At 51.5% G+C, this 25791-nt stretch overlaps 7 protein-coding genes across 7 annotated transcripts; 2 read left to right on the top strand and 5 right to left on the bottom strand.

Moving 5' to 3' along the window:
* Positions 1–1587: 1587 nt before the first annotated feature.
* BO66DRAFT_166626 (uncharacterized protein) lies at positions 1588–4141 on the top strand. Its single transcript, XM_025642267.1, has 7 exons — positions 1588–2505; positions 2557–2658; positions 2711–2763; positions 2824–2953; positions 3004–3079; positions 3130–3283; positions 3334–4141. Exons 1-7 carry the CDS (start codon positions 1650–1652, stop codon positions 3994–3996), a joined length of 2034 nt encoding a protein of 677 aa, XP_025500598.1. The 5' UTR covers positions 1588–1649; the 3' UTR covers positions 3997–4141.
* A 585-nt stretch (positions 4142–4726) lies between these two features.
* On the bottom strand, positions 4727–6320 carry BO66DRAFT_356058 (H(+)-transporting V1 sector ATPase subunit E). Its single transcript, XM_025644870.1, has 4 exons — positions 6262–6320; positions 5928–6113; positions 5327–5838; positions 4727–5228 (listed from the first exon to the last, which is right to left on the bottom strand). The coding sequence occupies exons 2-4, from the start codon at positions 5958–5960 to the stop codon at positions 5078–5080; spliced, it is 696 nt and encodes a 231-aa protein (XP_025500599.1). The 5' UTR covers positions 5961–6113; positions 6262–6320; the 3' UTR covers positions 4727–5077.
* Positions 6321–6459: 139 nt separating this feature from the next.
* On the top strand, positions 6460–8910 carry BO66DRAFT_431009 (DUF803 domain protein). Its single transcript, XM_025650557.1, has 4 exons — positions 6460–6715; positions 6780–6917; positions 6982–7074; positions 7132–8910. The coding sequence occupies exons 1-4, from the start codon at positions 6656–6658 to the stop codon at positions 8695–8697; spliced, it is 1857 nt and encodes a 618-aa protein (XP_025500600.1). The 5' UTR covers positions 6460–6655; the 3' UTR covers positions 8698–8910.
* Positions 8911–9491: 581 nt separating this feature from the next.
* BO66DRAFT_394289 (uncharacterized protein) lies at positions 9492–10031 on the bottom strand. Its single transcript, XM_025647962.1, has one exon. The coding sequence runs from the start codon at positions 9835–9837 to the stop codon at positions 9664–9666; it is 174 nt and encodes a 57-aa protein (XP_025500601.1). The 5' UTR covers positions 9838–10031; the 3' UTR covers positions 9492–9663.
* On the bottom strand, positions 10032–11624 carry BO66DRAFT_356064 (MADS-box domain-containing protein). The gene is made up of 3 exons (XM_025644871.1): positions 11085–11624; positions 10746–10880; positions 10032–10681 (listed from the first exon to the last, which is right to left on the bottom strand). Exons 1-3 carry the CDS (start codon positions 11331–11333, stop codon positions 10403–10405), a joined length of 663 nt encoding a protein of 220 aa, XP_025500602.1. The 5' UTR covers positions 11334–11624; the 3' UTR covers positions 10032–10402.
* Positions 11625–16005: 4381 nt separating this feature from the next.
* Positions 16006–17577, bottom strand: gfsA (glycosyltransferase family 31 protein; the record flags this gene model as incomplete). The annotated part of the gene is made up of 1 exon (XM_025644060.1): positions 16006–17577. One exon carries the CDS (start codon positions 17575–17577, stop codon positions 16006–16008), a length of 1572 nt encoding a protein of 523 aa, XP_025500603.1.
* Positions 17578–23503: 5926 nt separating this feature from the next.
* BO66DRAFT_356071 (putative Rab geranylgeranyl transferase escort protein) lies at positions 23504–25469 on the bottom strand (the record flags this gene model as incomplete). The annotated part of the gene is made up of 4 exons (XM_025644872.1): positions 23504–23945; positions 24138–25154; positions 25216–25334; positions 25396–25469. 4 exons carry the CDS (start codon positions 25467–25469, stop codon positions 23611–23613), a joined length of 1545 nt encoding a protein of 514 aa, XP_025500604.1. The 3' UTR covers positions 23504–23610.
* Positions 25470–25791: the final 322 nt, after the last annotated feature.

Raw genomic sequence — 25791 nt, forward strand, 5'->3', positions numbered from 1 at the left:
CCTTCCTCTCTATATTTGTTGGTCTGTCTTGGCTTCTGGGCAAGGCCAAAGAGGAGCAAACCTCTCACCCAATACAGTTTGGTTACTTTGGTATGGTTCCATGACTATTGCGCATGGATTATCTGGTCTCTTGTGAACCTGCATTGGAAGTGTGTTCCTTCATTGGGGGGCTAGTTCGGAGTCGATCATCCAGCATTGTACCCGGTCGAAAGTGTTTCAGTCAGACATCAGTTTCATGCCAGAGTGTTGACGCGCAAGTGAACCGATTTGAGCTTCTGCACTGAATTGGTTCCTCTGAACAACTTAGAATAGCTTCACATTTCACACACATACACAAACAAGTCTTGTTAATCTCGCCTGTGCTCTTGCCGCCATTGCTATTCGTTCCGGCCCAAGGGGGCTGGGTAAGAATTGGCCACCATAGCCTCGTCTGACTCAAGTACTGTTGACACTCTCACCCACTTTATGGAGGATAGGCACATCCTTTCTCGAAACAATCGTGCATTTTCAGTGTTTATCCTATTCGCACATGTTCATTTTGACAATCAAGTATTGATTCCATAAAACGGTGGCGCCAGGTCTGCCTCTTCCCGTCAGACAACCCCGAGAGGGTGCATCGCGTCTGAAGCGGAAGACGGACACTGAAATAGCCGTACTATGAGTACTTTGGAGTCTTGTACCTTGCGGGAAGGATGGAATATGACACCGACTGGATAGATCGGCCACGAACCCGTGTGGAGACCAAAGTTGTAGGCTACCAAGCACAGTGTGGTCGGCATGGCGTACTAACCCTGAGATCTGCACCGCTCCCAGCCCCTGGGCCACATCCGAGAGCGATCAGACAGGAAGGATTCTGAGCTAGAAATATGAAGTGTAAGGTTGGATTGCTCGTTTTCCCACCTGGGTTGAAGAGCAGACAGCGACTTTGGGCGAATCGACACCCATTGCTTCCTATTCTTTGGCCCCCTTCAAGCTGCATTCTGGCTGACCTGTTTTGGGGTCGAAAAGAACAGACGGACAAAGAAATCTGAGGCGACAGGGGATTTCCTGGTAAGCAATGGATGGTGATTAGTGAACGACAATTTGGAAGAAACCGTATTTTTTGGAAGTCTGTATGATCATTCGGAGAAATAATGGAAAAAATTGGCCGTAATAATATTTTGCCCCTGGGAAATTATGAACATCGGAAGGAATCCCTCCCCCACATCATTTATCTGGATATTGTGCCACTGGACGGAGTAGCCCCTACATAACGGTCACGGTGCATGGGGAAAAGCTGACGAATCTGAACGGAGACGGTCATAATATGAGATAGCAATCTGAGACGGGAACAGCAAACGATGGGGCGGTGCCTGGAAGCAAATCCGGTTTTGGCGCTGATGCCTGTGTCCCATAACTAAAAATACAGCTTGAGAGGGATTAATTTTCTTTGTTGCGAATTGGGCCAATTGTGCTGTTTGGGGCACTGTACGAATTAACCATAGGTACCATCTCCATCATATAACCATGCTTTCATAGTATTGTGTCATGTGACTTCGCGAATGGGGAGACGCGCCCGACGTGTTCCGTAGAATGCGGAGATCTAAACTGAACAAAGCATGCAGGTCATTCTTCCATGACAGCGTCTCAGTGCCCCTCATCTGCCCAGTATGCGACGCATAAGCAGTTATTTCAAGCGTCCAGTGTTCGCTGCAACTAACGAAAGCAACCAAGACATTCGCCAGGAGCCTCCTGGAGAGGAGCCTTCAGCCAAGCATCCTAGTCCGGCCCCTCCGCAATCTTCTCCTCTCACTGAAGTATCGTCATCTTTCTTCTCAAAAGATGGATCTTCGACCCCAGAAAGGCCAGCGCATGAACCACTAGCTTCGCTGACACCATCTATCCATGACACATTCAAGAATGAGACAGAAAGTGATAGCTCCCCGTCACCTGCAAGTCTGGTACCAGGATCGAGCTTTAACTTCTCGCAGCGTGTTGTCAAGCACGGCAAAGAGGTCGTGATGGGCTCTGATGGAGAGGACACTGACTCCATAGGCTCACTAGAGTCTCCCGCAGACCTTTTTATGAGATTCGCTAAACCGAACCATTCTACATCTTCAGAGCCTTCACGTCCTGGCCGCACAGCTTCGGCAAAGACCGACTCACTCGCCCGGCTGGAAAAGCCTGTCCCATCGTATAAGAATAACCTTGACTCCCTCGTCACTGCCGCGGTTGATGATCAGGAGACTGAGGCTGGTATCGCTAAGCTAAGGGCGTCTTTCGACAGGGCGGCTAATGAATCCACCCGTCGAAGGGGACAGCTACATGAAGGGATTCTAACGTCAGCTCTGGGCGACAACGATGACGAGATGGACATGCAACGTCTGCTTCACGCTCTACGCAGAACAGATGCTTTTGATCCGACTAAGGCTTGGCACTTCTTTGATTTCAAGGACGAGTTGCCTCCTGTACTTGAATTTCCGGTAGAATGTATTAGTCCGAGATCGTATCTGACCTCGTTAACAGGTAAGTATTCCTTTAATTGATGACAACTAGCTCAAAGCTCATTCGCTTCAGCAAATCATTCGAGGGAGAGAGCTTTTCATTCTGGTATCGTTGATTTTGCTCTCTCCAGGTCATTCTTGCCGGACGAGGTGATCTCATGGATCTTCCACTCCAGTGAGTCCTTTCAGGCTTCTTAGCTCCTCGCACTGCTAATGTCGGCCATCAGTACCGATGGAGCCACAGGACAGTATCAGACATGCGTACTGCAGGGCTATAAAGGTGACATGTGCTCTCGTAGCCTATATTTGTATGCTTTACTGACTAACTGTTTGATCCCAGAACACAAATGCTAAACATGTTAAGGCCCTCATACGGCCAGATGACTTTCGCATACTCTTCAAACGATTAGGAGCAATTCCGAATGCAATAGATATTCACGAACATATCGTTCCAGATGCGGATCCCAAAGGTATGAAGCAAGCCTAGGAGTGCGACTTCCGGGATATTAAGCCATTGCAGATTACCTCCAATCTATCTCCCGGCACCAAGGCTTAGTGTTGTCTGTCCTGGATCTGATCTGCGGGGCAGCTGATTTGTAAGTCTCTCAAATCGTATGCCTTTCAACGAGTGCTAATCGATTCATAGATTCGCAGACGACACCCGAGAATACCTGTTGAGCGTTTTATTCCGAATGACGCTCGATGTGACTCTTACAAGCGTCGCCACCATCAGCTCGGAAATTGAGAGGGCAATAGTTACCGTCTTGGAGAGCTCTTCGGAGGAAACAGCAGAGGACTTGGTGAGTCTGGATTTCTAAACGATAATATGTCAATCCACTTACATTGTTAGATACATCGCGTTTGCACCACGACACTCAACACATTTAAAGACGCAACATTCCAAAGCCGCCTTCTCAAGCATATACTGCCGGAAGCTGACTGGATCGCTCTAATCCGATGTCGTCTAGCCGTGTGCTTCTTACTCGACAACCCAGCGCCTCTGTGCGAGCCACTAAACGAGCTTCTCAGCTTGACGCGAATCACCGACATCCTCAAGCGGGATACCTTTGACATCAAGAAGTACAAAGGCAAAGACAAACCCGAGTACGACTATGGAGAGCTTCTCGCCATCACCTCCCTTCTCAACATTGCTGTTGATTCAGGCCGGTACCAGGCAGAATTTGCGGACAGAGAAGCTGAAAAAGCATTCAACACGCAGGTGGATATCGTGGCCGACCGTCTCAAGAAGGTCTTCAGCTTGATCGAGGATTCCGGTGCCTCCCATCTAAAGCGCACACTGGCCAAAGAAGCCCTTGAGACCCTGCACTACCGTATCGTCTATAGCGTCAGGACAAAGCCGCGTCCGAAGAAGTCGATCTACGGAACCATTGAAGCCCGGGAGTATGACCGGGAAGCCTTCAAAGGGTTCTTGCCAAAGATCAAAGCTAGTGCAATCAAAGCTGGCGCTGGGACAGAGATACCAATCCGACAACACGAGGCCCCTCCCCGGTGAAGCGTACGGTACCCCTTCTATTTTCATGCATCTTCCGTGGCCCTCGCAGTCATAGTTAGTGGAGTGGCGAATCTCCCCCGTACATACAATCGCTGCAGCCCTCATGCAGCTCTCGACGGCATACTGCCAGGTTATAAGGAGCCGTCCCAATGCGACCGGGGGTGAAATACAGGGCTCGGGCTCCACTGCGACCTGCTGACCTACTTGCACCTTGCAACCATCCTCCACGGCACGAAAGCGCGCTGCAGCAACGTGTAATGCAGCAGCCACAGGCCAACACCGTTACAGCATGCTCACAGACCTCGGGCCATTGCTTTTGAATCGGTACTGTGCAAACCCCGGACTGACTGTGAACATTATGATTCTCTTTCAGGCTCAACCGGCCTCCTGCCCGATTTCGTACTTTCTGCTCCAGTTGCGCACAAGTCAGCATTCGTGGTCGCATTTGAACCTCCTGCACAGGGTGGACTGCTCGGTCCCCTTGGTCGCGTCTGTCGAGCACCAACATCGAAGTATCCTAGCCCAGAGTCTGCCTCACATTGAGCGATAGCAGTAGTGGAGGAAACAAGAAGGCCCTCGTAGGTCTATTAATATCCAAGCCCATGGAACGTTGCAATCTCCATAAATCCTTCAAGCGATGATCTACTGGTTGTAGTTTTGGTACTCGTAGTTCAGGCGGCCTCTGTATATATAGAATAAACTTTTGCTATCCACAAACAAACCTCCTTTTGGAATGCAATTCCAATCCCCGCTCTGTCCACGTACACACGATATATCCCACACTCTACGCTTACAATTCGTAGGCACTCGGCACCGGCATCGAATCAGCACAAAACGAGGGGGCGGGGAAAGCTTAAAATCATCATTCGGCTCGAATTGGAACTCCAGACAGACACGGAGAATAGAAACACGGTAAGGGCCTGTATACAGAGCTAGAACGATCTTCAGTGGGGGGGGAGAAGAAGAAGAAACGACAGGTACAATAGATACATGGGGTTGGGTGGGGGAGGGGAGGCAGTACAGCAAGGTCAGATAATGTCTCTAAAGGGGGGCAAATTCAACCAAACAGTCCCAGCCACTTCTAGTCATAGAACCTCCGGTTGGTGTTCTTGCCGAAGAGCGTCTCTCGAACGGCGGGGAGAGCATCAATCTCCAGCAAACGCAGTCGCTCCTCGAACGTGTTGCTGATTTCGATCTTGCCCTGACCGCCCACAATCACGACACCACCTGCACTGTTGGGTAATAACAACAATCATAAGACGTTAGTTTTTGAGGGGGACAATCACCAAGACAGGGAAACCAGAAAGAACAAAAAAAAAGGTTGACTCACGATCCCTCCGGCAAAGTCTCCTCCTCGTCCAGCTCCACGGTGACCTCCTTGCCGACCGTCTCGTGGAACTCCTTCTCGGCCTCCTCGATCGCCTTCTTGACAGTGTCAAAGTCCTGCTTGCGCGCCCGCACGCCGATCTTGTCCTCGTTCAACGCATATAGCCCCTCGAGGATCAGCCCCTTCAGCACGGTCTGGTACTTGTCGGCATCCTTGGCCGCGATGCCGGAGATCTGCTCGCGGGCCTGCTGGAACAGCTCGTCGAGGAGCTCCTGGCGGGCGGAGAGGACACGCAGGCGAGTGCGGTTGGCGAGGGTGGAGCGAGTGATCTGTTGGGACATGGCGGCCTGCTTGAACTTCTTCTCGTACTGGGTGTCGATGGCGGCGGTCTCCTGGCGGACCAGCTTGGACTTCTCGATGGCGAACTCCTCGTCGGCCTTCAGCTGGATCTCGCGGGCCTTCTCCACCGCTTCCTGGCGGATGAAGGCCGTCATCTTGCGGAGCTCGCCCGCAACCTATTTGTAGAGCGTTGTGAGTTCGGGGACCTGACAGTCGCCTCCGTAGCGGGGAGGGGGGCGGTTGGGAATGAGCAATGGTTGCGTACCTGGTCATCGGAAAGAGCATGACTTTGCGACATGGTGACGGTGTGTTGATGAAGTCTCACAAGACAAAGGGAAAAGAAGGAAAAGCGAAAGACTGGTTATCGGTAGGTAGGTAGGTAGGTCGGTTGGTAGGTATGTTGAGGGCCGTTCGAGCTTCCCGATGCGGAGGAGTGTTTCTGGGTGGAGCACTAAGAAGAGACCAACGTCAGCCTGATTGTCACTCTGATACTCCCGGTCGGCACTGATAGTGATTGTACTGTACAACAAACAACAACAACAAGACCACTTGCATGAAGGGGGTCAGGAGGAGCCACCACGCAGAAGGAGGAAACTCACCTGAACGTAGAGGTACGGAATGTAAAATGTAGTTAAGCGACCTGAAGGAAGGAGGGGCAGGGAAGGGAGAAAAGACAAGAGGGAGAGAGCAAGCAGCAAGCGTCGCACTTGGCGGGATCTGCTGATCGGATCGCAGCTTGGCGGCTACTCTTCAATGTCTCTCTCTCCGCCCCAAATTGCCCCCTCAACTAAACTTAACTTACCTTCCCCTTCTTCCTCTTCCCTATTTGACACGATAACCCTTCGCTCCTTGCTCTTCGCCTAAATATACCACCTAAAATCCTCCTCTGTCCTTACCATCGCCTCCGTCAGACAATGGAGTCTGGACTGCTAGCCTGTCCTTCCCCAGTCTGATGTGTGCCTGGTCTCTCGTTCCCCGCTCAGCAGCCAATGCATGAGGACAACCTTCGCAATGGGCAATCTCGGTGACCTGTCACCTCAGGGGAGCGTCGCGGTCAGTTATTGGTTCGATTTCCGCGATTGACTATCGAAGAGCTAACTTCCTTTCCTCCTGCTAGGTTGGAGTCGTCGTCGGGTTGATCTCGACCAGTCTTCAAGCTATCGGACTGACCCTCCAACGCAAGTCGCATATCCTCGAGGACGAGAAACACCCTTACGATTTACGTCGACCGCCTTACAAACGTCGAAGATGGCAGGTGCGCAGCGCATGTTTCTCCTCCAGTGCCTCGCAATGGTCTAACCGCGCGATTCTCTTTCTAGCTGGGTATGCTCATGTTCGTCGTTGCGAACATTGTTGGCAGTACTATACAAATCACAACCCTTCCGCTCCCGGTACTATCAACACTCCAAGCAGTCAGTCTCTAGCCCTACGACGACACTTACAGAGCTTCACTAACTCCCGCGCTTTAGTCCGGTCTCGTCTTCAACACCGTCTTTGCCACTCTGATCCTCGGTGAAGCGTTTACAAGATACTCTCTGGTGGGCACACTTTTGGTCTGCATTGGTGCATTGCTCATCGCAATATTCGGTGCCCTGGGAGAGCCGGCGCATAGTCTTGATCAACTCCTGGAGCTTTTGCAGCGTCGAAACTTCGTACTCTGGATGGGAGGCACAGCTCTGATGGTGCTGGCTATCTACGCAGGGTCCAGACTGCTCGATTTCCTTACGTCACCGCCGCGGTCCAAGCATACGGGGTCGCGCGGTTCTTACAGGACACTGCAAATGTCCCTGGGGCGTGTTCGCCTCATACGCGGGCTTTCTTTTGGCATGATCAGCGGAATACTATCCGCGCACACTCTTTTGCTTGCGAAATCGGCTGTCGAGCTGTTGGTTCGGACTGTCGTGGATCGCGTCAATCAATTCAACCGCTGGCAATCATGGGTCATTCTGCTTGCAATGATAGCGCTGGCTCTGTTCCAGCTCTTCTACCTCCATCGCGGGTTGAAACTGTGCAGTACCAGCATTCTGTATCCGTTTGTCTTCTGCATCTATAACATTATTGCTATCATAGATGGTTTGGTCTATTTCCAACAAATGTCCCAGCTGGGAGGCTTCCACGCGGGACTTATCGCGCTGGGGACGATTGTTCTCCTGAGCGGAGTGCTCTGTCTGTCCTGGCGCTTAGAGGATATCGACAGTCACGCCGCTGTGGCCGTGTCCGGGCCCACGCAAACCGGTTTGGGTCCAGGGTTGGCCGTCCTTGAGGAACTTCCGACATCACCGATTGGCCTGGGACTCGACGGCGAGGAGGGATCGGAGCGGGAGCCACTGTTGCAAACAGCTCACCTTCCTCGCCGCACCCCGCACCAACGGGCACCCAGTCTACCTCTGTTACACGCACCGTTGAGCCATCGGGACTCGACGACGTCGACAGCGGACGTGGATCCTGCTTCCATCTGGGCCGAACTCGATGATTCGGACAACGAATACGCGGCGTTCGCCTTGCGGTCGGGTCAGCGCAAACGCGCCTCGGCTGGGCCCTTCCCAGCACGACCGCGCAGCCGAAGTGGCGCAACGACCCTGCGAGATAATCTTCTCCGAGGCCCACGCCGCTCCACCACCAACCCCGTGGGTCAACCATCTGCCTGGAATCAGCGCCGCAACCCGTACTCTCTCTTCGACCGTAAACAACGGCGAACATCGGCTCCCGCCTCGGAAAACCGCCAGCTCCTTCTTCACCGGCAGGGGACCGCCAATGGCCCGGGTGCCCGGGTCACAGGTTACGGCACGCAAGACGAACGAAGCGACAGCCTCGTTGCCTCCCACCACCGTCGCCAGGGATCCTTGCACCTCTCACCCGGTGCAGATAGGGGTGAGGGGGGCGCGCTCCTCGCTGGTCCGAGGAGAGCTCTCCGCCAGGCGTGGGGAAGCGTACGGACCCTCACTCGCTGGACGTCGTCGAATCGGGGGCGCCAACCGTCCGACCATGATCCAGACCTCGAGGCTCACTCGGATGGCCCCTTCGAGCAGCAATAGTCATTCTTTCTCTTCTGATTCTGCTTCGACCTCTTCCTTCCTTCTTCCTACCTTCCTTTCCCATAGACCTTTCTACTGGACAGCCAGCAGCACCATATATGTCTCAAACAGTAGACCCCACCCGAGCCTCTCTATCACTTAATGTACAACAACAAATCCATACATTCCATATAACCTATTATACCAAAGTCCAACCAAATACACAGTTCTAACCACAGTCAAAGCCAAAACAAAACGAACGCTATACCTTCTCCTCCCCTAAACGTAACCCTGCATGATAGACAACCCCGAAAAGACCAGGCCAGACAGAAGACATAGCCGTAGGCAGAATCCCTATCAATCGAGCAAAGATCCAGTCTCACATCCAATTTTCCTAAACAAGCCTATAGTGACTCAAGCACTTTTATCAATGCTCGCAGTCATACCCACATGAAACGCATGCAATCAAACGATAACCCAGCGACTCCCCCAAAGCAAGACCGTAGTGCAGCATCCCACCCAAGCGCCATTCGACCATACGACCATGTTGTAATCCTTTCTCCCCGTACTTTTACTGTTGTTGGCTAGTTGCCACGCCTAGGGGGGGAGGGATATGCCCGGCCCTGATATCATCAGGATCTGACATCATTGGAAGATCTGCCCGGTGCGGGAACTGTACGAGTACAATGCTGACTGCTGTCTCCATCGCTCTGCCAGCAACCAACTCATCGGCTGATTTCCTATATAGATTCTCCCATATGGATACAGCCAGCACAAGGGTAGAGTCCTATGAGAACAGCAAGGTAGGAAAGCTACCCGCCGCTACGATACGCTAATCATGGCAAGAGAATCTCGAGGAGTGATCATACATGGCATTTGTCCGCCCACTCCTTCCTGAAAGAGAGGGAACTGCATAAAAGGAAATCACAAGGGATTAAGTCACTGCATGGGTGGAGGATAGGGTTTGGAAAGAAAAGAAATGACAATTTATGATAAGAACACATATACTTCGCGCATACACACACACGCATTTCGATAATCAGAGCTAACAGAGAACCATTTCGCCCGCAAAAAGAGGAAAAGGTCAGCAGACACAGGGAGAAGAGAGAAAGAAAGCACCAGAAACACCGCCACTTCCCAGCAGTCGTCTAGGAAAGACATTAGTAGAATGAATGGGAAAACAGGAAAGAAAATCAATATATTGCCTGGGAGCCTTTCCCAGATTTCGGAATGCATCCTTCATGATTCGATCATCCATTCTGGCCTTTGGGTTTGTTTTTTTGTGTGTTTTTCTGTTTCTCAATTGAGCTTTTTTCTGTTTAATAGGCTGTTTGGCATTTATGGTGAAACGGGGGGGGGGGGGGGGCGGATATAGCAGACGCGATCTTGCCAAATGCTGAGATCAGCGCGACTCGGATTGCATGCAGCACCAACAGTTCGACGATATACAGAGTATGGAAAAAGACATTGAAATCATCCCTCCTCTTGATATTCTGGATTGCTTTCTGGCATACAGCGTAGACCGGATTTTTCACATTTTTTTCATCTGGTTTTGGGTTTCGGAAGTGTGCCAAATAGGTGAGGGAACAAATCGTCTGGGTATCAAAGAAAGGCCGTGGAGGAGCAAGCGTTGCGCGGGCTGATGTTTGACAAGGATGCGAACAACTTGCCTAAGCTCCTCAGGTTCCTTAGAGCGCGCGGCGGGAGGGACTCAAAGACACACAGCTTATGCGGTGGGCTGATGCTGAGGGGGCATCCGGTTGCCTACAGGCATACCGGGATATTGTTGACCTGCTTGCTGCTGCTGCTGGAGGTTCTGATAGTAGGCCATCTGCTGCTGCTGCTCGTTCGTCATGTAACCGGGGTGCATGCCTGCAGGGCGGGGCATGTTCTGCTGCTGAGGGTTGACATTGGCGTGGCTGACATCTTCGGGAGTCTCAGCAGGCACCTCCGGGGCGTCGACGCCGTTCTCATTGGCGGTCGGATCGGGAGCGTTGAGACAGGCCTGCAATGGAGAAGTGTGAGTCAATCGGGCTCAATTGACCGAGACATTAGCGGACGCCACTCACCTGAATCAGGTTCTTGCCCTCCGGCTTGGTCACCAATGGTTGGAGCTTAGGGGTGGTGAAAGTATACACGAGACCGGTCTCAGACACGACCAAAAGCAGTACTTGAGTACCAGTGAGGACGGAAAGTTCATATGCCTGTTTTGCGACCGCGATGATGCGTCAGTACTAGTCAAGCGGATGGGGACAATGACTTCACGCGAGCATCACGCATTGATGCGGAAGATCTTGGGCTCATGTAGCGACAAAGAACAAATAGTCGCGAATCGACTTCAATTGTAAATGATCGAGGGTGGGCAAAAAAAAAAGAGGTTGACGGGGCTGAGACGCGCAAGCACGTACCTTCTTCATGATACCCGCCTTCCGCTTGGAGAAGGTGATGTGGCGACGCGACTTATCCTGAATGAACTTGATTTCAATCTTTCTGCGCTCGCGACCTGGCTTGTCATCATCGTCATCGTCGTCGTCGGCAGCGCTCATGCGAGAGCGTTTGGTGCCGCGGTTGTCAGCGGCGCCGTTACCGGCGGCCTGCTGCAGGTCGTCCTGAGTGGGAGAAGGGTTCTCTTCACCGACGGCGGTGATGTCGGCCATGGTTTGAATGAGGTGATTAAGAGGGGGGAAGGAGGGAGGAAACTTGAACGAAAATGAATTCCTTTGAGAGAGTAAAGTGAGGAAGGAAGATACTGGGGGACGTGAAGACAAATGCCCAAAGAGGAATGATGCTTTTGAGGGGGAGGGAGAATGACCAAATCGAGTAACGCGTTTGCTTCGCAGGGTTTGGGTTCAGGACGAGAAGGAAAGAGAAAACGGGGGGGAAGCGACTGAGTGAGGAGAAGGTCGAAGAAGGCAAAGTGCCGGTTGGGACAGGCAGGCGGTCAGTCACGTGGATCGGTCGGTGGGTGGGCTCGGTATCTTTGATCGTACCCCCGGGAACCGGTTTCGTACCGCTGGCTGATGGATGGATGCATTCTTCCCATCTTCCCATGGGGCGGGGGAGAGAGCTTCCATCCCTTTTTGTAGAACTGGTACAACAACCACAGGTACTTCAGGTTACTCGGGACTACACTGATTGCCCACTGATCTTCACTGTACCTCCAAGTCATTTCTCCTCCTCCTCCTCCTCCTCTACCTCATCTTGCAGAGTTGCTCTCCCGCAACGCCGCATACTCATTATTCACCACACCCCCAAACTTGGCTCCAATCTTTCGGTCACAATACGGGCGGTGTCCAGACCCGACGGTGGGGAAGCCTGGCTCTTGGCCCGAGTGTCTATTGGCGCAGCCGCAGTAAGGCATTGGGGGAATCGATTGTAGAGGCCAACTCACATTCCCCACCCAAGGTTTTATTACCGTATCCGTTTTGTCCGCTGGGTTCCTTCCCATCCACCATCCAGAAAGGGATTCTAGTGTGCAGACACTGTAGGTGTGTAGTCGAAAATACACTCACAATTCAGCAAAACTCAAGGATTCTGAGTTGTCAAGCTTCAAGCTCATCACTTTGATCACCAACTAGTCCTTGAGATCTGGTCATGTGCCGACCTTCAGAATCGCATTCCACTTGGCCAGGTCTAGCGTTGCTTCCTCCCGTGTACGGTAAACCCCAGTACGCAGTACGGGGAGCGGCGCGCGGGCAGTTCGCCCCCAAAACCAAAACATTACTACTTCCAGTAACTTACTAACTCAACTACAGACCTGGCAATTGTGCTACCGAGACACAGAGAGACCGGCCAGTGACCTGCAGACGCCTTGTTCTGACTGCGTAGCACTGTAGTACCTGCTAAATACTCTCTCGCTCTCAGTCCAAGATCAACCAGCAGGCCAACCAGCAGGCCAACCAGCTACTCAGCTCGGTAGAAACTTCTACAGTCTGGAGGGGGAAGTGCATTCCACACCATCCTAGAGCCTACACTAACTAGACAGTCACCTCCGTACTGAACTGCCGCCTGTCCCCCGGGTTGTGCTCTTGCATGCATGCAACCCTATAAACTCAAGTCAGCCAGGATTTACCTACTGTAACTACTCCGTACTAGGTACCTACCTACCTACCTACCTACCTACCTACCTACCTACTATGCCAGCCGTCTCCCTCTTCAACACTCATTGACACTTTTCAACAATATACTATCGATAAATCATGGACCATAACTATTACTTAACGCCCCAACCACAACGATACTCGGACACCAGCATTGGAAATGCAGGGATCCAAGAATAGCCACTGACAGCAGAAAATTCACAGGGGAAACGCACGCAGCCTGAGGCCCTACTATCAGCAATAATTGCCCCAATTATTCCCACCCAGCACCAATAATATATCTTCCCCGTCCTCTAATAGCTTGTCCAGTCGGAGACCACACACATCCTCCTCCGCAGGTAAGCACCATCCATCCCTTGAAACCGGAACCGGCCCATACATTCCAGAGCCTGGATGACTGTAGTTTTCTAAGTACGCAGATGCTGGAACAACTTACCCTGTGCTCAGCCCTCCACAGAAACCCCAGCAAACCAGCGTGGACAACCATATCGACATCTTCAACAACACAACACTGCCTGACAAAAACGAAATCTCGATCATCATTTCCCAACTCGTGCAAGATCGATCCACCACCGACCAAAGGTCCCCTTCCTGTAGGGCTGGGCCCGAATAGTACTGTACCTTGAGCCATAAGTCATGGGATAGAACTAGACCTGTTCCGTATGATATACCCAGGATCTCCCCGCGGAAATCCTACCCGGGATGACGGTGACAGTTCGAGATCATGATGTCCGCCATGTTTTATCGAGTATGAAACAATCTACAACTACACCACTACGCAACAACCCTCATCCCACCAAAATCCACCAAATATAGTAGATTCAGCTGCGCGGACTCTCCTTACTAAGAGACACGTAAAAAGATAGACACCAGCCAACTGCAACAACAGCCAAACAAGCCAGCATCAAACTCCCACTCAACTATACCATGCTCAGCACAACACACTAGGTATATATCCTCCATCCCGTCCCATCCAATCCCAACCTTCAAAAGCCCACACCATCGATCCCACAACTTCCACCCCGAAACCGAAAGCCTCCAGGGTAACATTCTCCCAAATTCCCCACCAAACTTACTTCCAACCCCTCATCACACCCCACACATCACTGCACCCTCAGCCAGAAGCATAGGTAAGCCTTTGATAGGATCCAAGGTCAAGCTTTCAGGCGTTCCGAGCTTACGACTGGACCCATCATCCACGGCATGGCCTAAAAGAAGAAAAGAATAAACCCGCCGATCCAACCTGACCTCTTGACCAGCTGCATAGCACACAGCAACCAACCACCAAGTCATCCTCATGTACCGTACTGCAAGACAAACGATGGCAAGCGAGGAACTAGAAAGGAGATCGGATATCACCCTTCACGCCCTCCAGCAAGCCCCAAATCCCACCACCTCCAATATCACCAACCCTCCCCCTAAGTATCCCGCAAATCCCCTGACTGGAGAACGAGAGCTCGCAGCCCAGGAGAAACCTACCTAACCCACCCTGATACAACCAGGACGGATGCATACCTCCCTTAGGTTCTCAGGCCGCATCCCATCAGTTTGGTATATAGTATATCCTTCCCAAGCGCGGACGAAGTAGCAAAGCTTTCAAGCCACGAAGGCATATCATAAAAAGACAACACAATAGACAACCAACCAACCAACCAACCAACCAACCAACCTATATACACCACCATACCCAATCCCCCGAGCCACATACATACAATTACAACAGTACATACCCCCAAGCCCCCAAACCCCCAAACTCCAAACCCCCAAACCCCAGATCAACACAGTATAAATATCAGGTTACCTTAGTATCATCCATCGCCTACTCCCTCCGTCTCCCCTCCCCCTCTACCCCCCAAAACAATCCAATCCGACAAAATCATATATCTCACCCACACCACCCACTGCACCTCACGACCAACCAAACCCCGGAACCAGAACCCTCACCCCTCACATTGTCCTACCACCCAAGGAAACATGATAGGCTCTAGTCCCCCCGGGTTCCAAGTTCAACCCGCCGCCTGCAGTGCCTATCCCAGAGCCCCCAAACAAAAACCAAAAATGTGGCTGTGTTGCGGCGGGCGAACGTTCTCGGGAATTTTGCTGGGTGAGTAAGGGAAACTGAGATCGTTGTCTGTAAGTACATACGTGAGGGCATGTTATCTTGTGGGGAGGGGACGGATTGTCGATATGATATAATTGGAGCCATGCTTCGAGATTGAATGTTGGTTGGAATTCGGTTAGGGATAGGCGATGAAGAGAGAGATTGGAGACGACAAGGATGTAAGGCTTGGTAGGGGGTACTAGCTTACTGACAGTAGGATGCTTTTTATACAGTGCTGAAGAGGAGCTAGAACTGACAGGCTGCGGAAGTATAGACAGTGAGGTCAGTCGAGAACCTCCGACAGACGCCGACAGCGGCTATACTTCATCTGGCCGACACAGGCAAAACCAGTCAAGAAATTAAATTGGAAATGACTACACACACACACAATGCTAAGATTATTCAAGGAATCTATAATTCTATATACCAGGAGCCTAGAAAGACAGATCTAAGACTTAATTCGTGATATGCGGCCGGACAACACCCGCCACGATACATGCGCTAATCTCCAGGACAAAGCAAAAGACAAACCAGCGTTAACCGCGACTCCGTGGTCGGGGAGAGACGTGCGAGATCGGAAAAGGTTCTATTTCTACAAGTGGTATGCATCAAGAAGGATCAAGCCTCGAACATCACGGTGAAAAAGACAAGGAAAAACAAAGAGAGTGTAGTAGTGTCCGGGCTGGCACCTCGATCAAGCCACCGAATTGAGGCGAAACCTTGATCGAGCCATAGTCCCGAGTTTCTCGTCCGCTGAAAACCACCAGTTCCCAGTTCTTTGATCGACCGCGCTCATTCCTTGACTCCGCCGATGACAACGCCGAGTATGAAACAAATGATCAATCAATAGAGAACAGAAATGCCGAAGGAGGTCAGGGTTCCGAGAAAAGAATTGATACACCCGATCCAATCCCTTATACGTCTGTCCTTGTTTTCAGCTATATCGTCGTCGACATTCGAAGTAATTTAGCAAAGGTGTTGATAGGGGAGCAGCAGAGAGATAGGAAAAGCAACAGAAAAATAATAAATAAAGAGAATGAAAAATGTGCAAGAAGAGAAAAGCTATGCAGATTCCAAGGACCAGCCTTAGTTTCGTTCATATGATTTTTGATTGTCTGATCTCAAGGCTCAGTGTTGCCTGCGAACAGCAAAGTCCTTGATGCCTGCACCGCCACCGCCCTTGGGACCGAGCCAGACAATCTCGATCACGCTGTGGCCTTCATCTTCCTCACGCACATACCACTGATGAACATTGTCACCCACAACATAGGCTTCGCGCAACAACCAACGATCCTTGGTGACACCGTCCTGATCCCTCCAGCGGAGAGGACCGAGGCGGGCCTCATAACCGCGGGGATCTTCTTCCCAGGTCTTCTCGGCATGGTCGAAGTTGATGGCATCATCGGGGGTGTTCTCATCGTAAGTGTACTTGACAAGCGAGTATCCGTTGGTAAAGACCCAGAAGGTGCGGGTTGACCGTCCAGTAGCATTGTTGACGATCTCCTCCTGATCGAAGACCCAACGGCGAAGAACCGAGCGGCGACCTGCAGCTGCAGCCACAGTAGTCATCTTGACCACGTCCTTGGTGTACCAACTGTTCCAGTGGTGGAGAGACTCGATCTTGCGACCAGACTCGTACACACCATCGACTTCACCCTTCATATCCATCTGGTAAAGAGAGGGCCAGAGAGTAAGGGGGGTGTCTCCGTAACGCTGAATGCACTGGCCAAGCTTCTGATCACCCGGTTGCTCACCCCAAGACTGGCACTCATCGTATTTGTCCACCAAAACATCGAGGAGCGGCTTCGAAACGAAAACACCAGCACCGCCGAATGCGATGTGACCGAAAGTGTCCACCTGCCAGCTGGCCTCAGACAGGGCACCGATGTAGTGCTTCTTGCTCGCATCAAAGAGCTTCAATTCCTCCGCAACCGTAGGGAGAGACAGGAAGAAGGTATCGTCATCAATGAAGCTGACCCATTGGGTTTGAGGGCGCTTAGTCTTGATGTGTTCCGCAAACGCCTGCACAAGACCGAAGTAACGAGCGGTGAAATCGAGAGGGGATTGGATGAGTGTCAAATCCAGACCGCGGTTACGGAAGTAAGTCTCCTGCTTGGGAATGTCGTCGTCAGAATCGGGAACGAGCACGATCAATCCGACCTTGGTGTTGCCGTAGGAGTAGAGGAGGGATGGCAGCAGGCGATCGAGACGGTCGGCAGTGGTGGCGAGACCGAAAAGAAGCTTGTCAGTCTCGTCCACATCGTGATCAGCGGCGACATTAACATCGATGACAGGCGGGCAAGGTAGGGACGATTCCTTGTTATCGGGCGAGACGACCATACCGCGCTCCATAACGGTCATGGGAGGAAGAACGGGAACCTCGATGCTCTCCAATGAGCTGAACTCGGCCTTGGGGCTGACATGGTGAGGACGGAAATAGGCACGAGTGTAGTTCTTGCGTGGGAGCCATTCAGCCATAGGCAGAGGAGGCTGGATATTGGGGTCAACATCGCAGGACTTGGTCGACGGCGACGTGGGCTGTAGCTGAATTTGAGGGGAGGTCGTTCCAGCGACGTGATCGGCCGGCTGCTTGAAACGCAAGAAAGCCGCCCGATCGAAGCGCTCAACGCACCAGAAGAAAAAGGCGATTGAGAAAAGGGCAATCAGCGGAACCGCTGTTTTCATGCGAAACACCGGCATTTTCGGGGTCTTTGTTCCGTAGTCTTTGAACATGAAACAGATGCCACCGAGTTTGATTATTAGACTTTATTTCGTGATATTAGGACGGCTCGTGAAGAGAGAGTCGTCGTCGTCGTCACCGATCTCGAATCTCGTCAACAATCGTTGGGAGAAGCGAATGTCGGGCGGTAAGTTGCTGCAACGAAGGGAATTGGCGAACAGATGACCAAAGTATTCTCTACTGCCGGGAGAGACTGTCAACGAAAGGCTGGAAGCGTCGAGACCTGCGACACGGTCACAGAGATGGCGATTTTAGCCCGAATAGAAGGTACTGTGTGAAGCGGAGGAAAAGGTCGCAGGGACAGCGAAGTTGTTGAGGCGAGAATGAAAAGTGGCCAAAAGGGAAAATCGGGCCGACAGGAAAACGAGTCCACCAACACAACTGGACAAACGCGCTCACCAAAAGGGAGAAGATGAGAGGTAGGAGAGGTAGAAGGAGGAGGAGAAGAGGGGAGGGGAGGGGATTGTTGGTTGTCGAGTGTTGCGGGACGGAGAAGGGAAAAGGAGAAGAAGAAGAAGAGGATGAGGAGGAGGAGGGGCGCTTGGAAGTGAATATTAAGAGCGAGACTTGGAGAAGGACAGGAGAGCGAATGTCGGACCGCCTGAAGAGTTGAGGAGAGCGAACGATAGGCAACATTTAGATTAGTTTAGTTCAGTTAGTTTCTAGCTGGATCCCAAGTGGGAATGCCGAAGATTGGAACTGGACCACGGGCTGGGTTTCGATGGGGCCAAAGCTTTTCCACTCTCTGCACTTCTTTTTCTTTTTTCTGTTGCTTTTTTTTTCCCTCCCCCTACCGAGTTAAATTAATGCGCAATCAATAAGCTTGCTCGCCCGTCGCTGGAAATTACCCTTTACCCAATTTTTGATATTCTGTACCAATCAATGAGGTTTTGAGGGTCTCAGTTTCGTCGGGATTCTCTTCCCAACTATCGTATTGTTCTTGGTTGCACTGCAGGGTCAAATGGAAGAGACGCGAGTGTGTGTGTGAGTGTGTGAGAGAGAAAGAGAAGGACAAAAAGAGCCAGCCAGACACATAGGAAAGAGCTGTGAGGGGCAGATTGAGACAATAGTGAAGTGGTTCTTATCCTCTTCCTGTCTGGCACCTTCCCGCAATGGTGTAATCTACATCCGTTTCTACATACACAGTACTATCAATGCTCCGCTCGTATAAACCTCCGCGGTCTTTTCTTCGCGCTTCTTTCTACCGTTCTCCCTTTACGTAGGTTAAAGGCCTTCTTTCCTGCTGCTTCTGGTGCAGATCCTGACTTAAGAATAGAGGCAAAATTGGCGATGGCGGATGGGTCCTTTTTTGCTGCTCCCCACTCCTCGTCCGGTGCCTGCCCGTATTTTTCAATTCCGATTACCGTTGCAGGACCCTGGCCATTCTACAGACCGTCCTCGAGACGCGTTGAAGCCCACGATTTGTAGGCTGATACATCCATGGTCATGTCTATCGCCGATGGAGAGATTGACATTGACAAGACGAAAGTGATAGATAGAGTATGTATTCCATGGATGGCATGTTCCAACAACCGTCAATGCACTTGGCGTTCCCCAGGTCCTTCTCGACTTCCCCGTCTCGCAATCCTTCCGAGACCCTCAATGCACCTTTTTACATACATGCATACAGATACCGATGAGAAAGAGCTCTCCCTTGAACAGAATCAACCGGTCAACCACCGGAGAAAGCCGACCAGAACGGATCGAATAAAGACCACCTGTTCTTTTTTAAACTCCCTCGTGTTTCTCGGGTATTCTCTACAGATGTCGTGATGTGGCCCACTATGGCACGAGACGATGATTGTGTTTGCAACATAGTACATGTACACCATGTATGAATGAGTACTTGTATGCGCGTACTCTGCTTAGTGACATTTGCCCTCGCCGACACATTCGAGATCCCTGATCGATTGCGTAGTCGTCAACGTGCACGCCGAGAAATCTCAGACAGTCGATCGCCCGCTGCTGCCTTGATCTATCTATCCCAAACCCGGGCTCTCCCGTGTTACAGAACAACGGTAAGTAAGTTAAGTATCAGATGATGGAAGTGACAGTGACAGCTTGTCTTTTTTGGGGGGGTGGAAAGGGGGGGGGGGGATATCGTGGGTGGCGGACAATAAGAATGGGCTTTTCTTTTGTGCTTCGCTCCATCCCGGAAGGGTTAAGTTGCGATGGCTTCTCGGAATGTTCCAGTGGTGAGTTCATGAAAAGCGCAGCCACTGCCGTATGTGAAAATGTACTGGATTCTATTCTTATCGTTATCGTATTTCGCCTTGCTTGACTCTTTCAAGGTTTCTAACAGTGCATCGATGAGTCGGTGGCTGCAGGTTCAAGTTTTGCTTCTCTTTTGTTTCTTCTACCCGGGGGGTTTCCAACACCCCCCCACGGATTATGAAAAAAAATTGCAAAACAATTACCAGTGAGTGAGTGTCAGATTGTGCGACAGACAGACAGACAGAGCATGTTGGAAGCCAACTTCAGTAGTCAAGACTGGGATGAGCGCGGCGTGTTTGCTGCAACGCCCTTTTGGATCTGCGTGCAGTTTCCCGCCGGGCCAGCCACTCAGGGGCGACTTGTTAGGGGGATGGGCCAGTAGCCCCACGGGCCGCGTGTCCCATCAGGTTGATCATCTTGCCCTGTTGATGTGGAATTACAGTGTAAGTAATGCTGAAAATGTGAAAATGTGCAAAGGTGAAACTAGTCTCATTGCCCGTCAGCAACATTTCATCTATCCCATCAATTCCTCACTGTCGATAGGCCAGTCAGAATACACTCAGCACTAATCACTACCACCATTCCATGGTGCCCGTTATTGCGTAGGGACTGGGGGATCATTTCAATATACCCTCTTCAATCTGCTACCGCTCGGTCTTCCGTCACATACACACACGCTCCGAGTGTGATTTACTCAGCAGAATGGTACTCGAGTACACTTGTACCTGGAAGGACCACACCCAAGGGACAAGAAAAGTGGACTGACTACCTAGTACCTCTTCAATGTGAACGTTCTATCTATAGCAGGTTAACCATGGATACTTCTTCGGCCACATATTGAGCGCCTTACAACAATGTCTCCCCCGCCCGCCCGGCCGTGTCGCCGCCGGAACTGCGGCGCAGTGGCAAACCAGACGACCCCAGGCTTGAGCCTCACAGTCACAGGTGTATGGGTAATGGGCTGACAGGGCCAGAGGATTCGCCTCCGAGAATTCTGGACATGTACCTGGTGGCAGTTATGGTACACTCGTACTCCGGCCATAGTGGATCGCGATCAGCAAAGTCCAAACCATGAAACCTGAAGATTCAGAGTCCAATGATATACAGTAGACTTTCGGAGCCTGTTGTCTGGACGCGTGTACGCCCGCGACCTGCCACTGACTACTACGTACTATTGCGCCTACGAACTGAACCTTCATTGATGGAACTTTTCTTGTTGTGCATCCGATGAGGGAGGGGGTTTTCTCAGTCGACTAGGCGCATAGCCGGCTGGCCAAGTCTGGGGGGAAAGGGCACGTTTTATTCGGCTCAACATCGCAGACCAAATTCAACCATCTTGACGCGCGGTGAAAGAGAAAAAACAGATTTAACAGAAAAGGATCTACAAGGTCATTCCCTCTTTTGCAATGCCTGCAATGCCCTCTTGGGCGGGTGGCTATTGTCGACTCGCCAAAACTCAATGCCGGGTAATTAAGCTTGAACGCCAGCCTTGGCAGCTGTCAGGGACCCTGGAAATTTTGACGATTCGTACAGCTGCTGAGATCGATTGTCCATCTTGCTGGCTTCCGTCTGATGTACTGTAACTACTTAGCAGGTCTGTCCGGGTTTCCGACATGTCAGACCACATGCAGACAACAGCTCTGCCATCTGTCTTCCACAGTACATACATCAACTCTCCAAACAATCGTACAGGTTACGCAGAGTTAAAGGGAAGAGAAAAACCCTCCCCCTTCCCCCCAAACTTCACTCCAATTGTGGCCGTTCGGTCCCCAGCTGTCTGTCTATCAATCCTGAACAAAGGCAAGCGCCCCCCCACTGACAGACAAGACCCCCCACCCCCCCCCCATCCCCCATCGCTAAATCTGGAAGGATGAGCGGCTACTCAATCGTCAACGAACGCGCTTTTTCCACAACCGGACAGAAAGAAAATCGGAGCCCGGGATAAAAAAAGCAGATGGGCAAGCACAATTGCACCCCCCGTGTACGATGACATCAAGGGCAATTGGCAGTGGGCAATGGGTCCACAACTTTCTCTTTCTTCCATCTCCGCTCCGTACTAGCTACGTACAGTGTCCGCCGAGTTCAAGGTTCTCCCATTCAGGGTCCAAAACGGCTCAGGCTGTCCTTCTTCCCAAGGGTGCGGTTCCCGGGCCAATGGCCATCGAACCGGGACTTTTCCAACTTTGCAAAGAACGGGACGATGTTCTTCTATGCTATTCATGAATCTCTTGGTGGTTCGTTAAGAGTAATTGTAATTGTATAGTGTGTAGCTCGTCGCATGGCGGGCCTTGACGCGGTTGAGCGATAGACTCATTGCCTTGCTCCATGGGACTAGACTGTGTTGATAGAGTCTCGTCGTCGGTTTAGCAGCCCGCAGCCGATCCGCCGGGACTTTTCCCCTCCCTCCCATCCCGCCAGCAGTCAACAAACCGGGCGGGGTGTCATGCATAAAGGCATACTCTTGTGAGAAGACAGTCTCAGTATCACCTTGACGCGACGGAGTTCGTTCCGCCAACGACGTGGTGCATGCAGCTTCCCGGCAGTACTCACCACCTTAACGTTTCCTTAACATCTATACGGAGTATTCCATAAAGACCAGATATGAACAACACCAGTGGCAGTCCTCCGTATATAATCTCTACTCCAAACGCATACGTACTCAACCTCCTAATCACCTACTAGAAATACACCTATATCCATGATGCTATATCCCGCCATGATCGAGCCATGTGAAGGCATTCCTAACCTCCTCCAACCTCCTCTGTACCTAGTCAGGTAATCTACTTCCATATCACTCCCTCGGAACCATACCCGCACCCAACAGCCAGCAAACCGGTGAGCGTATACAATCCACTCTAGTACTTCTTCTTCTTCCTTCCAGGAAAAAAAGCCTTCCCTAATTTCTCCAATCACGGACATGCTAAGAACCTCCCACACCATATCCAGCAAATTCAAGTAAGTACGGTAGTTCCCCCCCCCCTCCCCCCCCCCTTGGGCCGCTGGGCGAGCCGACTATTGAAAGACAGCGTGTTTCAGATGTGATCGAACGTGGGGGGTGCGGGAGGGTGCGCGGCCCACTCGTTCTCCCTTTTGGGGGGCTGTTATTCTAACGCGGGCGGACACTTCTCTGCTTTTCTGCATGCTACTCGGCATGATGTCCCAGTTAATTTGGAGGGTGCGGGAAAGGTGGAGGATATGATTGAGGTAATGCGATGCGATTTCGGGAGTTCAGTTCGTGGGATGTGGTGTTCCTTGTCTTGTGGGTTTGGGTGTGGTGCCAGCGGTGGTGGATGTAGACGGGTGGAAAGGATGATGATGTCTGGGAACTCCGGCTGGTATCCTTCTGGGAAAGGAGCGAAAGTCAGATACGCACCGAAGGAGACAAGGTGTGCAGCTTGCTAGCTTGAATTCGGTGTTGATAAGCAGGTACATAGAACATGTACAGCATGTCTCCAGGTACATTCAGGTACAAGTGCTATACAGTGCAGCAAGTGTTACGGCCACGAGTGCCACGGAGCTTGATCCCATCTCACAAGCTGCACTAGCTGGGCTTGTCGCTTTGTCAGGCTGCATATGACATCTGCAAGATAGGGGATACAAGGTATTCCGAAGGTCGTACATCGGCTACAGAAGAGTGGGAGACAGCTCATGTGTCACCAAAGATCAAAGTTTAAAGTGCCAACTTGTGGATTATCAGTTCTATCAGCGAAAGCTCTATGATCATTAAGTGTGTTCGTCAGACCGTGACTGTAGTAATACAGAGAGCATTTACAGCTACATCATTCCTCAAAAGCACCCTCACGATCCTCGAACGTCATGAATTCGTGGTCGGTGGCCTCATCTCCCATGATAGCCTGCCAGGCATCCTTGACCGTGTCAATCAAAGCATCATCGAAAGCAAGGTCAAGGCTTGGAGGTGGAAGGCGGATGATACGCTCAACTGGGTTGGCAGGCTGAGCGGAGCGAGTCTCGGCTCGTCCCAACTGAGTATAACGGAGCGACCAAAGAACTTGCGCATTGGGACCGCCGGCCGATTCGAGAAGCTGCTGTACAGCAAGATCAATCAAGGCCTGGCCATCGGACCCGGGCATGTTAATGCTACCATAAAGGACACCTGAGAAACATATTAGCAAGATGTTTTAAACAATCATGCAGCAGAGAAAAACAAAGATGTGGGGTGCTCTTTATCAGTCTTCGTGAAGTTTACATCAACAGTGATCAGGCAATGTAGATAAGTTTTGAAGATAAGTCATCATAAGAGCAGAGGGGTAGGAAAGGCAGGAGTCAAAAAGGATTGGGAACTTACATTGTCCTGTTGGGCACTCGCCCGTCTCGCTAGAGTGAACCAGAATGTAGACCGGAGGCGAATCATCAGCCCGCCCAAGAGAAGCACCAGGAAAAGCGACAACCGCCCCAACAGGCACCAGTCCGCCCTCCGCCGTGGCCGGAAAGAGGCTCTCGAGGGAAGATGAAACGACCAAGATGGACCGGGCTACTCTGTCACAATCACAAGACAAGCGAGCTGCTTCAGGGAAATCCCAGTTGGAGCCGACAACAAACTTGGTCTTGATGACCTCGTCATTGGATAGCAGCAGTTGAATGCGAGAATCTTCATTCGTGGTTTCCTCCACGGGAAGTTCCAGTGACTGAATGCCAGTATTCAGAACATAAACACCACCACCCACGGCAAGGGCGCGGCACCCGACCTGAGAGATCTCGGAGCCACCACCCCACTTGACCGCAAGACTTCCAAAGCCAGAGCCATAGACACCCAACGAGGCCAAATGCCTCTTGATGCGAGTCACGGCAAATTGAGCCGACGTCTGTTGGGGAGAGGCTTGCGATAGACAGAGGGAAAGCAACGGTGCATGCAGCTCCTCCGGCACCTTGAATTTGGATGTCAGATACTCTGTCAAGGATGCATCACCAACGTCCTCTTCCAGCGACGAGCCTTCTCCCTCAGCTTCAACAGCGCCCAGTTGAGGCGGCCCGATATGACGAATGAACCTCATCAGGGTTCGTTTGGACTTCACGCTGATCATGTCATCCGCAAATATGTCCTCACGACTGCCCGGGACGCGATACAATCGCTTGTCACCGCTATCGCCAGGTCTGTGGATCCACCAGCTGCCGACGGCTTGAAACTCAAGCTGTCGGTGAACCTTGGACGAGACCAAGGTCGGAAGCAACTGCGAGCGGGCATAGATAAGCTGCGGAGACAGCGAGAGAGTGTATGCTCGAGAAGCGGACAACTGCGTACCGGCCTCAGAAGATCCATCTCCTGGGCGTACGCTAGCATCTTCGAAGGGGTGATCACCAGTCTCTTCACTTATCCATACCCGTCAGACAGTGCTCAGATTGTAGCTAGAGAACGATGGACATACCACTGTTGACTCTATTGACCCACTCCTCGGCTTCCTGAAGGCTGAATGCAGCTTCGGCGCCCCCGTAGTAGGAATTCCTATCAACGTGCAGGACGTTCTTACCCGACCGAGACAGGGCCCTGTCAAGCACCCAGCAGTCAGCGATGCAGTTGACAAGCACCTTCATTGAATAGAACTCACAGTGCTAGGAGAGACTGGGCCAGCCCAGTGCCAGAGATTGTTACATCCCACGGCGTATCCGCTAGTGACTCCATTGCGATGATGACTTGGCAGCATACAAAGCTAGAATGAGGGGCTTAGTGTTGTAGTGATGTGTGTTGAGCAAAGCCAGCTGCCGTCACGTTGGATGACAAGCTGTTGAGCACCTTCGTAGCAGGAATATCCAGCCCATGGGTGGTGCAACCCAAACCATTCGTCTCGAGAACGAGAAGGTTTTTTAGGGAGAAAAAGAAATCCAAGGACGCGCGAAGAAATACATGACCCGCCGTGGTGGATCACGTGAGGGACATCACCGGACCCGCTCTAGGTGTCCATGGTGACATTTGCAAAAAAAAATGATACAAGTGCATCGAGTAC

The sequence above is a fragment of the Aspergillus aculeatinus genome (genome assembly GCF_003184765.1).
Source record: "Aspergillus aculeatinus CBS 121060 unplaced genomic scaffold BO66scaffold_47, whole genome shotgun sequence".
NCBI classification, from domain to species: domain Eukaryota; kingdom Fungi; phylum Ascomycota; class Eurotiomycetes; order Eurotiales; family Aspergillaceae; genus Aspergillus; species Aspergillus aculeatinus.